The sequence below is a fragment of the Phytophthora infestans genome, genomic scaffold, assembly GCF_000142945.1.
Source record: "Phytophthora infestans T30-4 supercont1.9 genomic scaffold, whole genome shotgun sequence".
In the NCBI taxonomy this organism is placed as follows: Eukaryota; Oomycota; class Peronosporomycetes; order Peronosporales; family Peronosporaceae; genus Phytophthora; species Phytophthora infestans.
Genome location: NW_003303750.1, coordinates 1160050 through 1176322, shown reverse-complemented (window position 1 = coordinate 1176322; position 16273 = coordinate 1160050). Strand labels below are relative to the sequence as shown.

Below are 16273 nucleotides of genomic sequence, written 5' to 3'. Positions count from 1 at the left end.
GCTTGCTGCCACGGCCTGTATCCCATTCAGCGATGGACCAACGACCGTGTACTGCACCGAAAAATATTCATGGCCCCCACTATCATTGCCGTTTACAATCGGTTCATGAACGGCGTTGACCGTGTCGATCAATTGCGCTCAACGAATCCAAACAGACGCCGCGAGAAGAGGCTTGACATGACGTTATTTACGTGGCTGCTGGATATGGCTACAATCAATGCTTTTGCGCTTTTGAAGCGTACGACAACGACAGCCTTGACACTACGCGAGTTCAAATAAGGAATTGCGGACACTCTGACGCGCAATGAGAAAGCGCTTCGGCGTCAACAACTTCGACGCAAGAAGAAACGCCAGCACGAAACCGTGGATGACGTTGTGGGAGCGGACGCGTCGTTGCATATTATCACACTCAGCTCGGCCAAGCACAGCAACGGCAAGCTCACGTGCTATCTGTGCAGTCTTAGAGGGATGTCAAAGAAAGCAAGATATGGATGCACCCAATGCGAATGTGGGTTTCGCGTAGAGTGTTTTAGCGCATTCCATTACCAAGACGTCTTCAAAGCGCGTTCGCACGGAGTTCGCGAAGCGCTGGACACGGTTTGCAGCGCGATGACCGATGCCCCTTTAGCATTTACACGGAAACGAACCAATAAGTCAATCACAGGCGTAGAATCACTAACGCTACCTTCAGCTTGATAATATATTTACCTTCTCGGCGTCCGGCCAAATCGTGTGCAATTGTCGTTTGACACTTGGGAACGTTCCCTTGCATGCTTCCACTTTTCAAGCACAGATACAAGTAGCACAGTGCCTGGCGGACAGCACGATTCCCTCGCCGTCTCCGCGACAGCTTGACTTGGAGGCGACACCCGGCCTCTTGAAGCTCGAAGCCGTACCGCTTCCAGTCACTCACAGGTGCTCCGCACCAACCGCACAAAACCTCCGCTTCGTCCATGGTGTGGAGAATGAGGTAATGCAATTTTGAGGGGGATTTTGTAGTAAGAGGTTGCGGCTCTTTCCTGCGCTCTCACGATTGGTTCAAAAATCCAAAATTCCATGCTTTCCTTTGTTCTAGTAGAGGACTCTGTGGACCCCTAAAAATGGTCGGGTAGTTAAAGGGCTAATTCAGAATTCAATTCGCACAGTATCACGCAAGTGCCTTCCTGCCCTCAGAAATCGGAACTTCATTGGTCGTACGAGCTCGGTGAAGGTTGGGAAAAGCAGATCTATTGTTGGTAGTGATAACTGGGTAATCCTTAAGCCAGATCCTACCACCTAGTGAGCTTTCCCGATGCATGCAGATCCGTAAGGTTAACCAAATTTACTACTTGGCCGGGTATATCTAAGAGGATATCAACTGTAAAGATCCCGATATAGGAAGCGGCAAGTACGACGAAAAGGTAATCAAAGCCAAGCGAGCACACCCGCAAGCATCCCTACGGTCAGATCGCAGATCGACACCGCTAGATCGTACAAGCTTGTGATCCGGACCCTACATCGGACGTATACTAAAGATCTTCCACTCCTGCTCCACCCCATCCCCGCGTCTCGCCAAGACGCTCAAGCTTCCACGACTTGAACGTCTCTGCAGTTACTAGAGGAGAAAGATCATGCTCTATCGACGGGTACACAAGGTGAGAAAAGCTCGGCAGATCACAGATCATCGGGAGACCCTACGTAAGTCGAGCTGGTGGGAAGTCGGATCAAGCATTCTCACAAAGTTTGCTGATCCCGCTCCACCACAAACCTTATTGACATATATTCTGTGTATTAAAGCTTACAAGCTCCACGTTTGGCACGCCGACCACACTGCTGTAGCTGGAGTGGGTACCGGCTACAGCTAGCGGTGCAGCGCAGCCATTTTCAACGATAATGTAAATAACGACATGTAGTGCATGCGCAGAGCTCAAGGTGCAAATGTATTTGTGCAGAGGCGAGTTATTCTCGTTTACCATGAGCCCTGCGATGACCGAACGCGGAACATTCTCCGAGTTGGCTCACACGGTCTGGCTATTTCTTGTATTAATGTAGCGTAGAAGCCTCAGCGCGCACGGTAGACGCCTAGTATCCTCGCATGACCTCACGTCTTGTGTGGAAACATTCTGCCCTCTGCACAATCTCTTCGGGTACAACAGAGTGAGCGTAGTCTCGTCACACCCGATTAGGTTTAATTAATGCCTTTTCTCTGCATCCCGCTGCTCGTCGCCGTGATAGGAGTCCATTAATGAAGCCCTGCACAAAATATTGCTGTCAGGACGGGAGGAGGACGTCTTTCAAAATGTTCAATCTAACAAGTAGCACGTTCCAAGCTCTAGGGGCCCAAACAACTCCCTGTAACTCTGTCACTGAGCTACCCAATATCTTTAGCGTCGTATCACAGGTAGTCGCATCGACTTATTCATTGTAGCCTAGCCAGATCCGCCAATTTCGTTGTCATTGTATTTGTAGACGTCAAATAGATTAGCCTTCGAAGCCGGAGTTGCGCGCAGTCTATGGAGCCGTTGCGTATGCGCCCAGGCTTGTTTGCTATCGGATAATGTTATAATGGGTTACGTGAAGTTCAGGACAGGGTTTGCATAATACTCATGTTTTTCACCATTTCATGTGAATTTCAACGCACAGCTAAAATAATTTTATCCCATCATCCTTTTCTTGTAAGATTTATTTTTAATAACGACCTTTGCTTAGTGATAATTCAGCTATTCAAATCACCAACCTCTTATTTTTCACCTGAGCTTGCAAGCTGATCATTGGGAGCTGGCCCGATCAGATACAGTAGTGTACGGTTTCAGGGAAGCCACCCGGTGTTTTGGTGGACAGCATTGTGATCACTTCCGAAATCCCTTTTCAAGGTTAATACATTCGACCATGCGTCCGCTCCTGCTGCTTATAATTGCGACTCTGTGTTTGCTCTTAGCAACTTGTGGGGATGCCTCCTCCGTCCCTGTTCGTGCGCTGTCGACCGAGCACACCGTTAATGAGATCGGCCCCCAGCACACCGTTTCTGAGAAAAGCCGTCTGCGCGGGGACAACAACAAGATGACCACGGGAGGCTTCAATGCTTACGACGAAGAGCGATCGGTTAGAGCTGGTTTGAACGAGGTGGCGGGTTCGATGAAGAAGGTTTGGGCCACCCTTGTTGAGCGTTTGTACAAGATCTGGCTGAAAATTACTGGTCGACCGACGAAAGTAGTCTACACTTAGTCTAGGCATCTTGGAAGCTTTTTTAAGATAATTTAGACCGTTCTCAATGTTGGAGGCCTATAGTGCTGCTTGAATGCTGTTAAAGACGCTGAAGTTCTAGAGGGTCAACAAGCAAGCTCCAGTTTCAAACTAGTGACAGGATGAATCGCTTTTTCCATTTGTACGAATGAAGCTCACTTACAACATATCAGGAACTACGTTTTTACTGACTAGTACTAGTACTGTAGTAAAACCGTGGTACGCTAATAATTCTAAGTGACTTCATTCATTTCCGTAATAAGCCCTATATTTACTAGCGTCAGCAAATGGATCACCGTGCGACGCAGACAGTAAGCTTTGTACTGTACCAAAGGGCGGGGCTCAACGGGTTGATCCTTTTTTAATGTTCTATCTTGGTCAGAAGAGAACCCCACCTTAGTACCTCATTCGAAGTGAACTCAATGTCACGTCTTCTAACCATGGCTCCCACGGAGGTCGTCAAGCTCTCGTATTGGGTATTCACGGTCTGGTGGCTCATCATTCTCGGTATACATGCTGTCACCGGAGTGTATACTGCTCTCTACGCCTATTGCTACTGGGTCCTGAAAGACACGTATCTAAACAGTTATCTCGATTCGTACCAAATTGGAATGTCATCATCATATCATAGAACGATCAGCGCTGTACATGCCTCGATGTCTGCACTGCACGAAATGTGTATCCTGTCGATGCTGGGGGGGATCAATATGGCTGCGCTCTCTTGTCTTCACTCCGTGGTCATCATGCGCAGTCGACTCCAAGAATACAGAAGAAAAAACATCCCGAACACAGTCAGCTTTGATGGAAAGTTTCTCGAAAGTCTACGTGAAGGCCACCGATCGACATGGATTTTTTGGGGTCAACGGAGGATACTTTCACACGTTGCTGGTGTGCAGAGAAATCATAGAGACAGCCCTACAGACCGTGCAAGCTTACCGCATGAGCTCGCTGTTACCACGAACGTTGCTCAACCGATTCTACGTCATGTTACTCGCTGCCAACTGTTGGTCTTCCGTCATCGTCTATTCTGCTTTTTTCAAAGGTGACGAAGCACGCAGACGGTTCGTGTGCATTGTGCTAGATTGCGTTCTTGATCTCATGTCCTGTATGGGTGTCGAGCTCATGATTTTGCTGAGCTACTCAAGCGATTACGTTGTCGAAATTCAAGGATTCTGGGGGTTCCTGTGGCAAAACGAACAGTGGACAGCGCGAGCTCTCAATGAGTTTCGAATGGTAGTCGTTGTGTCGTGGTCGGATTTGATAAGTCGCGCCTTCTTTTCGTTTGGGTTGGTCTTGACCACTACCAATATGAAGGAGCTGCTCGAGCACGTACCACGGAAGAGTAATCAAGTGACCGAATCTGTTCCCAAAGATGACGCAAATGTGCACAACAAAACTCGTGAAATGTGTTGGGGTAGCAATCTCGATTCTGCCAAGGCGACGTCAGTAATGCCTCAACTGGACCTTTTGCCACCTCGCAGCAATATAAACTTACGTTCTCATATTCGACGACATTTGTTGCGTACAGTTCATCTGCTATTCGCAGCCTGGGGTCTTGTGGTGCTGGGTCTCCACATTCACGCATCAGTTCAACCATCACTACCGCAGTGCTTAATGCAAGTGAGACCGTGGACTTCCTCTCGACCATCATGCTATCTTGTGGGTCTTGATTGCCACACCTTGGCCATTTCTGGCAAGTCTGACGAAGTGGAAGATAAATTCAGCGAGTTTGACGGCTCCACTGTTGTGCAGCTATTAATTCGACACTGTCCGGCATTAGAAATGGTAGGCTCTATCAATGAATTTCATGGCGTTCGTGGTATCAAAGTATACAACTCGACTATCATTGACTGGGGCGAATCTGCTGCTATTACGAATACGAATCACCCAGAAATAGTGTCACTGTATGTTGTTCGTACCAACATGACAGGTGGAGTATTGCCAACCGGGTTGCAGTCAATAGATTTCCCGCGGAATTTATACGACATTGAAATATGCGTAACAAATCTCAACTCGTTGCCCGACAATCTCGACTTGAAATGGAACCACAATTCGATCATCCAGGTGGAATACGGCCAGCTATTAAATGTTCCCTCGGTACTGTTGCGACTGGAGCCTACAACCCTTTCTGTGTCTGGTAACCCGATTACAGAAATTCCTGCTGAGGTTTTCGAGCTTCCTAATTTATTGACTCTTAAGATCAGTGAGATGAATATCGACGAGCTGCCACGCAATGTCACTTATGTAACTTCTTCGCTGTACTGGATGTGTCTTAGAAACACCAATATCTCGCTCTTTTGGTCGTGGATTGATCAACTCGTAAAGGCAGGCATGACATTCGTGGTAGCTAAAGGCTCTCCATATTGCATAGATCTCGAGAGAATCCAGAGTGGAACCAGCAATACCTTCAGCGTCTCATCTTCTCCCGAACACTCACCGATTTTGATGGATCCGTCCGAGACGAATTTACAGACAATCTTGAGTTTTATTTACTGCGGTGAGTACGACCAATTGTTTTATTTTCTCTTGGTTGACGACCACTATATGGCTATCAGCACTCCACCTCCTTTAGTTAGACCGACACAATAACTGTATCTGGATTACTGAATTAAAGTTTTTAAACATTTAAAAAACAAGGTTTTATGCCGCTTTTGAAAAAGAAGTTTGACTGTTTACTGTCTTGTCCTAACTTTCGTCTCCATTACCAGAGGTTATTACTAACCTCTCGATTTACAGAGGTTATTAACCTCTGTAAATGTAGACGAAAGTTAGGACAAGACAGTAAACAGTCCAAATCATTTTGGTTATTAACTTCTGTAAATGAAGACGAAAGTTAGGACAAGGCAAAAAAAAATTAAGACCCTTCACATTGCACCCAGGGGGGTGACGGCAATGCTTTTCTCGCGTCTTCTACGTGGGAAAACTGAGCTCTCGACGCACCTGCTGTATGCAACGATATGAAAATGAAGGCTGTCAGTCTCACCATTATCGTTTCAAAACATTCTCTCTCTTCAATTCAGCCAAGTTATATACTGAACCAAAGTCTATAGTTTCACGGCTTGTAGCCGTCGAAACTGTTTAGCTTGTAGTGCTGCTTGCACCGACAGATCAGACACGCCGGCTTCCACGTCTCCGGGTAAACTGGTGATTTGTGTCATTGGAGCCAACGCATTGCAGCCCATAATCGAAATATTGTTAGCACTAATAAAGTCGGAGCTGATATCAGCCATGGGGTACGCAGTCGCCACGACTCCACAAAACCGCTGCAGATACGTAAATCGCCCTTGGAAATAACTCCACGAGACTGGGAAGGAGCTTTTATTCGTGCTGGAATCCAGGGTCGATTGCAACATCGAATCCCGACAATAAGAAGCGCACAGATCCTGGAAATCCTGCTCGATCCAGTCGATATCTTGTCGTGACCAGCCAGCAAGTCGAAGTCGCTGCATTTGAGGACGAACTGTCGCTGAAAATTGACGTCCACGTAGCTTAACGAGATCTTGCGGTAACACAGCCGGTAAGTCCGCTACAACCGCGCCAATTCCATCGATATCAAGCGTGATAGAATAGAGCCCAGACACGAGGTTGACCACACCTGTAGCAATCTCATTCACCACTAAATTAACGGCCTCGTCCTCGGTCTGTAGCGCGTCCGAGACGAAGGTACCCAGATCTTCCAGCCCTGTACAAACGTCCTTCGTGTCGATCGAGTACCTGCCATCCTTCGAAATGATGGAATTATCCGTTCTTGACTGAGCGGTGGCTGCAGCCACAGCAGGATCGTCAAGTTCCACAGGCCCCGAGATGCTGAACCACTTGATCAAGAGCGTTTGTAGCTTAACCACGGCATCTCGCTGCTGAGAAGTTTCTAAAGTAAAACCCGAAATATCTTCCAGAATTGGTAAAACTTGCTGGCCGATACGAGCAGCAACTAACACGCGTATCCACCACGAAGCAGGCGGTGCAGAACTCGACTGTGATCGCTCAAAATGCTGTCGGATACTCGCACCATAACGTCGAAACCACATCGCAACAGTAGCAACCGATTTCCAGCGACTGTCGTTGAGACTCGGAGCACTCGTCTTGATCGTAGTAAGCAGCACACGTTGACGACTAACGTACGCGATTAACGTCGTGAGCTTTGAATACACCTCGTCGCTACCGAGAATTCTGGTGAAAAACCTCTGCATAGCTGCATCGAGTTGACGAGCAGCACAGCAAACTCGAAGAAATCCAGGCTTGGCGACACTCTCGAAGCGACTAGCCACTGCGTTACGGAGTAACAGTCGCGGATCATCGGATTCGTGCGCAGTGATCCCGTCGCTGTCGCAGATCACAGCCAGCATCGTGTCCTTCCATCGAGGAACAATAGCATTCAGCGCTGTTTCGGCAATTTCAAAGACCCCACTGGACCCATCAGCGTCCGATCGCCGCCGTTTGTTTAACGGGATCGACAGCACATGGAAACTCGAGATTTGTCCGTCTACAAACACTCGAAGCTGCAGATGTAGACAATATTCCACTTGAGCTTCAAAGAACGACGCCGGGGCAATCGGTGCCACTTGAAGACCGATCGAGAAAACCCCTGAGCTCTTGACAATGTCAGAAATCCTCTGAAAATTAATAGCACATAGAAACTTCGAATACTGCGCCACATTGATCGGCGATAATTGTCTTTCGTCGTCGAAGAACGGACCCAAAGGTGTTGGCTGCGAGCTAGCAAGTAGCATTCTGGATGTGTTGTTGAGAGACCCACTAAGACTCAAATAGTCCACGAACTGCTGGAACTGGACAGGGTCTTTGATCACAATACGGTATCTGGCAATCAGCATGTCAACCGCTACACCTTCTGCTGCGTTCACCATGTCCTCAAAGTCTGCTACTGCGTGCAGCTGGTACGTCTGTCCCGCAATAACGGGAGATGCCGCATATGGCAGCATGATGCCAATGAGTACCGTGACGATGTCTCGGTTTATGAGCCAATGCAAAGTGTGACCGGTATTTGCAGGCAATACCGTTCCTTGTGGTCGAACGGGCGTTGAGGCTGTCGTGGGCGTCCGCTGTGTCTTGCGGGGTCTTTGTGTGGACTCACTGGCTTGAGTGAGCTCCATGGACGCCCCCGCAGCGATGAAGAAGGCGCGTTTGCTGTCATCGCTGGATAAGGCGCAGTATTCAGCCCACTTAGTCGGGTGCTGCCCCACGTGGTGGATCTGGATCGAGTCTTTGCGGAACGGAGGCTTGAACACCGCCACTTTCTCTGTGGCGCGTCGCTGCGCTCCTGGTTTGTTCTCGCGGCCGAACAGCTGACAGAACAAGCAGGTGGCTGTAAGCACCTCGCTCGTGTCCGGGTCCCGGTCGCCAACACGCAAGCCCAGTTCCACGCCATATTTTGGGCGGAATGGCGCTTGCCTTTTGGCAACCATTTTCTGGCTTCTAGAGAAATGGCAGTTATTTGTGGCTTGAAATACGTGTGTGGACCACATATCTAGAAATTCATTCTGCATCGAACACTAAATTTTATGGCAAAACAGAGATGGCTGCATTATCGGAGGAAGTAGAGCCCTCGACCCTGGGTGTGTATGCCCAGCAGCTGCAGCGCTGTCTGCAGTGGGATCCAGTCAATGGCGCGGAAGGACAGAACAAGCAGGTTTTTGTCGAGGCGCTGACAGAGATCGCGGCGCTGCCTTTGGACAGCATCAGCATGGAGATCCGTCGACTGCTGGTCGTCTCGAATGCTGTTGCTAACACACAACCAGCGCAAGACCCAGAAAGGGATCACATAGTCGAAATCCAATCGCAGCATGTACATCTACGCAACATTATTGCTGCACTGAGTGCACGTGACGTTCAGCTCAAGTGCAAGGCTGCGAATGCGGTGGGCTCATTGTGCATTTCGAGGGTGGCAGGCCAGCAACTGCTCGGAATTTATGGAGAACAAATACTAAAGAGCGTCTCGAAAATGGCTACAAGAAAGAACCAGTGGGTGCAGGGTGACGCCTTCTTTGTTCTCGGCTGGATGGTGGTCATTGCAGATGAAGAAACGCTGACCGCCATTGCCGAACTGCTACCAACAGTGATTAAACATTTGCATCGTAACGTGAATTTGTCGATAGAAATTGAGGGTGAAAATGACGGAGAGATGGCATCAAGACGATCTAAAGCTGCGTTAGCCTCCTCGGAACAGGCCTCTAATTTCAGAGTGTATGCGCTGGTACTGCTTCTAAACTTCAGTCAACGACATGTCGACGTCTTCGCGGAGCAATTGGAGCAGGCGTTGCCCATGCTGAAAGACCTAATACTCAAGCTTCTTGAGCCGTTGCCTGCAGCTTTCGAAGACGAGTCTGAACCCGGAATCCGGACAACATTCTTCGACTTATCGGAATTTGCGGAAGTGCTGAGACTGACGATCACCCTTCTAAGTGTGCTAGTGGATCAACTTGAAGGGACTGCTTCTCGACTTTTAGACCTCAAGGTACTACCATCGTTGCTAAAACTCAAGCGAGTGCTTGAAACGTCAGAGGCTTGCGAACTCGTCGGGGACACAGGCATTCAAGAAATCACGGAGAGACTCGACGCAGTTATCGAAACTCTCCTAAACTGCAGATAGCACATAAAACCATGTAAAACCATGTTTAAAAAAAAGTGTTTCGCACTTAATTGAAACAGGTTCTTGTCAAAATAACGCGGGAGCAAGATGGCGGAACTTGTGGCAGCGAACGCCACGGACACGATGATCGTGACGACTGCAGACTTCAATGAAGATAAGCTCAAACTGCTGCAGCTGAACCCTGAGATCGAGAACGCCATTACTACGGGCAGCAAGTGCGTTTATCTCTCTGACTTCGCTAATATACCAGTGCTTTTGTGATACATGAACTGATCATTTTTCAACTACAGAGTCTTTATCGTTGGCAAACCCGACGCTCGAGCTGTTCTGTGTACGGAGGACAAGTCGTATTACATAAAAAAGGAGGATACGTCGAATTTGCGTCTCCTTACGACTCATACGGACTGGAGCAAGCCAAAGGAGGCCTCGGACAAGAGAAGCATTCAAGTGTCCGGCGCTGCTCGCTTCCACTACCTGGTAAGCTTCAGCTGAACACCTTAAATATCTTGCAAGAAAACTCTCATGTCGTATTGCTATGCATAGCTCGAACATAAGGTCCCTGATCCCACGACGTTGAGAGCTTTATTGCAAGAGGCGCCATACGAAAAACCTAAGCGGGATGCAGCTCAAGCCAAGCGAGCGAAGTTGAGCAAATTATACTCGACAAGTGACTTGGTCTCTGCTTTGCAAGTCAGTGAGCAGGAGGTTCTGGCTATGCTGAAGGAGGTTCATGCTTTTGAGGAGGCCGGTACATGGCGTTTACTGGGACCCATGTACCAGTCTCAGGTTTTCACAGACATGTTGGATGCCATCGTCCAGCATGACTGGAATGTATTGACGCAGCCCGGTGTGCCTGTCAAGCAGCTCCTGAATGAAATCGATGAGCCTCTAGTGGCGATTCGCCAGTGCTGCAAGTTGTATGGCTCATTGAAGGCTGTTAACGGCGAGGATCACTGCACACTGGACCCTGTGAAGGTTGCGACGTTCCGAGCCAAGTCATTGTTTGACGAGCAGACAGCAGAAGCGCAATTCCAGGCTCAACAAGACCACGTGGCTCTGAATCCTGCCGACGCTGGGTGGGAGTTGGACCGGTTCATGGAGAAGTGGAAGCTCCGTGTTCCTGACAGCGTGACCGTCACCTTGGAGATGCTCAATGGACTTGTGCTGGTCAAACCCCAGAAGGCTGGAAAGCCCACACGCATCGTATATTTCCCCGAGGAATTGTTGTCCCCTGAGCCGAAGAAGCGCTTCGAGCAGCTCTTCAAGATGCAGGAGAAATGGACCATCAAGCAGCTGGAACCTTACATCAAGTACGTGTCTGTATTGCCCCGTTTTGAAGCCATCGTACGCTAACTTTACGCGTATTTTTGCTGTTGTTATAGGGCGTTGATTACTCCTAGCACGACACAAGCGTCGTTGCTGCTCAAGCACACGCGCTCGTCGCGCCAAGGCAACTCGACGGAGAAGTTGTACAGCCGACGATGATCTGCCTAAATAAACATAGAGTGCAGCTACCTAAATACGTAAAGTGATATGGTATCAAAGTATGTTAATCCTCCAGTGCTGGAGCACAGTAACCAAGTACTAGCAGACTCTCCACCGCACCAAAGGATTGAGCTTTTACTATTGGCTCATGCATGAAGGACATTGCGACAGGTTGGCAGCCCGCTGGACTGCCAGTCACTGACCCAAACCGAAGCAGAGCCGAGATTCTATTAGAGATCGCAACACACGACAGAAGACGAAAAGGCAAGTGCTTGGTGACCACAATTTTCAAAAATTTCTAGTTGTCGCGCGAATGTCGTCTTGGTTTGCTTTGGTGTAAGAAACGCACTTATAGAGTGGCTTACATATCATTGTCATCCCAATTTCAGCCAACCAGAGGAGTACAAAAAGTATCTGATTGCGCGTGTCACTCGCAGTTTTTGTCGCCGACGGGATGAGTTGAAGATGGCATCGCTCCTCCACGACATCCATTCAATGAGACCTCCTACGTGGACCTACTGCGCAAGATCATCGGTGTATCCGAGAAGGTGCAAAATGCGCCGAGTTTGGGGCTCATCCCTCAGGAGAATCTCGTGTCCGATATTGTACTAGCCGAGCTCCAGCCCTACACCAAGACGAGCGGTGGATATCTGACCGTCGAGCGCGTGGAGTTTGTTGCTGGTCGTGGCAATGTCATCATCACGTATCAGCACCCGGATTTTGCTCATAGCGAGAGGACGGTGGCGTTCGTAGGCTCCCACATGGACGTGGTGCCTGCCAACCCCGAGGGCTGGGAGGAAGACCCCTTCACGCTTACAGTGGAAGGTGACAAGCTGTACGGACGTGGTACAACGGACTGTTTGGGTCATGTAGCACTCATGACGGAGTTGTTTAAGGGACTGGCCCAGAAGAAGGTCCGTATCGAGACTAAGGTGGTCTGTGTACTCATCGCTTCCGAGGAGAGCACGGAGATTCCGGGGGTGGGGGTGGAAACTCTGATGGAGTCAGGCAAGATCGATTTATCAAGAATGGGCCTGTCATTTGGATCGATTGTTCCGACAGCCAGCCTTGCATTGGCACAGCTGGTGTGATCACGTGGACACTGAAGGCCACTGGCAAGCTGTTCCACAGCGGTCTACCCAATTATCACGAGACCGGGGACTTGGGCTCGGGAAGGTGAATTGGAAAGTGAGATATATCAAAGAGTTAGAACTTACTGCTGGTCTCCTAGGAGACTCCTTAGTCGTCCACTGCGGTCCTTTGTAGCAGGACCACTGATGATGTTCATGGTGATGCTCGCTCCTTCCTTGAGCATCAGCAACTTGCGTGTCCATGGCACGCAGGCTTGAGGTTCTTGCCGTCTTCATACACAACATGTAGTGGCGACCATGGCAGTTGGCGCCGGAGCATCAGCTGATGATGCTCGAGTGGAGTGAATGCATGTGCTGCTTGAAGAAGTGAGGTGACAGCACGCTGTCACCTTCAGCGAGCTTCAGCTTGACAGAACGTCGTCAGCACCACACAGCCCCACAAAGCTGCAGCTCGCGCGTCTCGCTTGTAGCTACTGTAGTTGAGCACGCAGTAGGTCGTCTCCAGCCGACTCAACATAGTCGACCACTGCTTGTGGCACGTCCTTGTGCATCGTGTTAAAGCTCTCCCAGCTATTCTCAATAGGCTGTAGGCCAGCCCATTTCACCAACAGCTCCCAGAGCTGTAGCCATTTGCTGTAGCGATGATCTTCGAAAGCTGCCACATCCAGCACGATACCTTGCGACGTGACCAACTCCATCATCTCTACGTCCATGTTAAGGTCAGCATCAGCGTAATACTTCAGACGGGAGCCGTGTACTTCGTACCCTTTACCACTCACCAGATGCTCCACCTTGAACGCGTGCGAAAGTGCCTTCGTAATGCGAAATGGACCCAGCCACTGGCCAAGTAGCTTGTTGTTGGGTAGTCGCTGATCGATTTTGGACCACAGAACATAATCTCCAACATCGAAATTGCACACCACGACAGTTTTCTTCTGCATGTCCGCCAACCGCTTGCGCTCCTTAATGTCCACGACTTCTTTGTGTAATCCCTCCAGCGACAGCCGCAGCTTGGCCAGTTGAGGTTCCACGTCCTCGAGATCCACAATCAGAATTTCTTCGCCATTCTGGGCCGGACGAACGACCATATCGAGGGCAGATGGTGACTGCAGTCCTGTAAAAAGCTCAGTGGGAGAATGACCAGCTAACGAACGCATCGGTGTGTGGTTGAGATTCGCCTGGACCACAGGCAACAAATAGGGCCACTCGTGAAAATCGAGCCCGTAGTCAATGAGTAGCGCGCGCAGTACCTGTAGCAGGTCTCTGATGACGCGTTCTACGGTGCCGTTGAGCCACGGCGAGTATACAGGCGAGAATGAACGTTCAATCTTGAGCCGTGCACAGAAGTTATCCACAGTCTGGTTCCGAAAGTGAACTCCTTGGTCAGAAATCAAAATGGTTGGGCATCCATACCTCTTGTACCAATCGATAAGAGCCTCTGCGGCCACATATGCCGTCGGGCTGAAACATGGAAACAGATCACAAAAGTGTGTCAAAGAGTCCTTGAGCACCAACACATACTTCGCTTCGCCGAAGGTGTCACCAAGGTAGGTGAAGTCCCAATGCAGTGCTTGATTCCTTGTCGTTGCTGTGAAAGTAGGGCCATAGGGTCTCTGGATCTGTCGGGGGGCCTTGACGTGCTTGCATATTAGACACGATCTGACAAATTGAGACACCTTCTTGCTGAGATTCACCACGAAGAATCTGTCGGAGAGTAGCGCCACCATAGCAGCTTCACCTCTGTGACCCTGTGCACCACAGTGTACCACTACCATAATGCGAGATAGTAGATCCTTAGCGCTTGTCGGAATCCATGGTTTGTGGTCCACAACCAACACCCCTCCCTCCTCCACGACCGGCAGCGAAGTAGAAAGCCGAGAAGCTGATGCCTGTGCGTCTATTATGTCCGAAGACCCTGGGTCTACAAACTCAGCGTCCGCCAGCGGCCTTAGGCGGGATAAGTTGGAAACGGCCGATGGAGTCTGGCGACGGGTTTGGACAGCACGGACATGAACCATCTCACGTGAGAGTCACCTAGAGATGATATCGGCCCACAAGTTACGCTCCCCTGAAATATGCTCGATAGTGTATCGTAACCCGAGGAGACGCAGCGACCAGCGCTGCAGACGATCGTGGACATGTTGCTTGACATCCATTGTAGGCGAGAATAGGTAGATGAGATTGGCATGGTCACAATAGAGCCTAAATCCTTTCTGACGCAGCAGAAGGTATTCCAGATCTGAGCAGACCTTGATAATCAGGAACGCCTCCTTCTCGATTATAGGCCAACGAAGTTGAGCGTCGCGATAAACACCACCTTTACATATAACCAGCGAGTGATCTTATTCATCGACTGGTCGGGAACCGTCCCAATTACGGACTGCTGTAACGACAATGCTGTATCCATTCAGGCTTGCGACCGTGAACATACACAGGTCATTTTCTTCTACTGGAAAAGTCATCATGGCCGTGGACTTGATGGCAGCAACAGCTGCACTGAAGGCCGCGCACTCAAGCTCCGTCCATTGGATATTAACATTGAGTGCGTTGCGGTTGCGCCGACCGACCTTCTTCTTCTCGGCATCGAGTTTAGCCAGTAAGGGAGAGAATATACGCGCAAAATTCACGATAGAATCACGAAGCCAATTGGATGCACAGACGAAGTATTGCAGCTCGGCGGCTGTCGATGGCAGTGGAAGCTCCGTCAATGCACTGATACGGCGCGGATCATGGCGAACACCATCGCCAGAGATAACGCGACCACACCATGTCACCTCACGCTTGAAAATGACGCTCTTCTTCGCGTTGGGCTTAATGTTGTGCCTGTGTAGCAGCATAAAGAATCGTCGCAGGACATCAATAAACTCGTCCATCGTTTTAGCATATAAAAGCACATCGTCGATCCACACCTGTGCATTGTTGGGAATCAAGTCGGCCAAGACGCGCTGCATTTGACCCTGGAAATGCCATTGCACCTTGAGGGACCCGTGTTGGTGTATACACACCTTCATCTGTCATAAATGACAGCACCTCCTGGCTCTCTTCTGAGAGCGGCAACTGCCAGAATCCGTTCTTCATGTCAAAGTTAGCCATGGCTACAGCACCATTCACGTTGCTCATCACTGCTGCTACATCAGGCATGGTACCAGCAATTGGCACTGTGGCTTGATTAACAGCACGGTAATCGATGGTGAGGCGAAATTCATCTTTGGATCCTGGTTTGCAAACAGGGACGACCGCGCTTGCCCAGCGTGCCGACCTGTTCTCCTTCACAAGTCCATTCTTGGCAAGCTGCGCCACGTGCTCACGAATAAATTGCCGCTGCAGGGGTGCGTACTTGCGTTGCTTGCAGCGAATTGGAGTGGTGCCTTCCTTTAGCTGAATGCGCAGCGGCTCCACCCTAGCGGGAGGATCGTCACTCAGACTATCTTGCCGTATATATGGATACTGGTTTAGAACGCCATGCAATTCTTCAACTTGTTCGACGGCCATGCCATTAGCAGCGGCGTCAACGACCATCGCATTAATGCTGCCCTGTGCGTCCTTAGCCAGTTGGTGATCCTGCGAGGTATCTCCCACCTCATAGTCGTCACTGTCATCCACGAAGTCAGCCCCATTGGCTAATTGAGCCAGCATGTCGTCCACATTGATACCCAGATCATTTAGGGTGTCCTTGCCTAGTAAAAGTTCTTCTTCTTCGCTGTCCATAACCACACATGTGACAGATGGCACGTTCACCACACCTGCAGCCGTGTTCAGTTTGAGATCCACTTCCACCGTACAGTCGCATTCTAGTCGTCGGCCGTCAGCAACCACTACTTCCACTGGGACGTCCAAGCGTTGAATGAGCAGGTCAGGCTGGAGGCCC

The 16273-nt window shown here is 49.7% G+C and overlaps 6 protein-coding genes across 6 annotated transcripts; 5 read left to right on the top strand and 1 right to left on the bottom strand.

Annotated features, from left to right (window-relative positions):
• Positions 1-2868: 2868 nt before the first annotated feature.
• PITG_05871 (uncharacterized protein) lies at positions 2869-3204 on the top strand (the record flags this gene model as incomplete). Its single annotated transcript, XM_002998061.1, has 1 exon — positions 2869-3204. The coding sequence occupies one exon, from the start codon at positions 2869-2871 to the stop codon at positions 3202-3204; it is 336 nt and encodes a 111-aa protein (XP_002998107.1).
• A 957-nt stretch (positions 3205-4161) lies between these two features.
• On the top strand, positions 4162-5413 carry PITG_05870 (uncharacterized protein; the record flags this gene model as incomplete). Its single annotated transcript, XM_002998060.1, has 3 exons — positions 4162-4564; positions 4751-5319; positions 5375-5413. 3 exons carry the CDS (start codon positions 4162-4164, stop codon positions 5411-5413), a joined length of 1011 nt encoding a protein of 336 aa, XP_002998106.1.
• Positions 5414-6266: 853 nt separating this feature from the next.
• PITG_05869 (uncharacterized protein) lies at positions 6267-8645 on the bottom strand (the record flags this gene model as incomplete). Its single annotated transcript, XM_002998059.1, has 2 exons — positions 6267-8188; positions 8315-8645. 2 exons carry the CDS (start codon positions 8643-8645, stop codon positions 6267-6269), a joined length of 2253 nt encoding a protein of 750 aa, XP_002998105.1.
• Positions 8646-8755: 110 nt separating this feature from the next.
• Positions 8756-9829, top strand: PITG_05868 (uncharacterized protein; the record flags this gene model as incomplete). The annotated part of the gene is made up of 4 exons (XM_002998058.1): positions 8756-8944; positions 9023-9319; positions 9362-9537; positions 9622-9829. 4 exons carry the CDS (start codon positions 8756-8758, stop codon positions 9827-9829), a joined length of 870 nt encoding a protein of 289 aa, XP_002998104.1.
• A 90-nt stretch (positions 9830-9919) lies between these two features.
• PITG_05867 (sister chromatid cohesion protein DCC1, putative) lies at positions 9920-11314 on the top strand (the record flags this gene model as incomplete). Its single annotated transcript, XM_002998057.1, has 4 exons — positions 9920-10044; positions 10120-10306; positions 10373-11139; positions 11212-11314. 4 exons carry the CDS (start codon positions 9953-9955, stop codon positions 11312-11314), a joined length of 1149 nt encoding a protein of 382 aa, XP_002998103.1.
• A 465-nt stretch (positions 11315-11779) lies between these two features.
• Positions 11780-12494, top strand: PITG_05866 (uncharacterized protein; the record flags this gene model as incomplete). The annotated part of the gene is made up of 3 exons (XM_002998056.1): positions 11780-11823; positions 11880-12300; positions 12381-12494. 3 exons carry the CDS (start codon positions 11780-11782, stop codon positions 12492-12494), a joined length of 579 nt encoding a protein of 192 aa, XP_002998102.1.
• Between the last annotated feature and the right edge of the window lie 3779 nt (positions 12495-16273).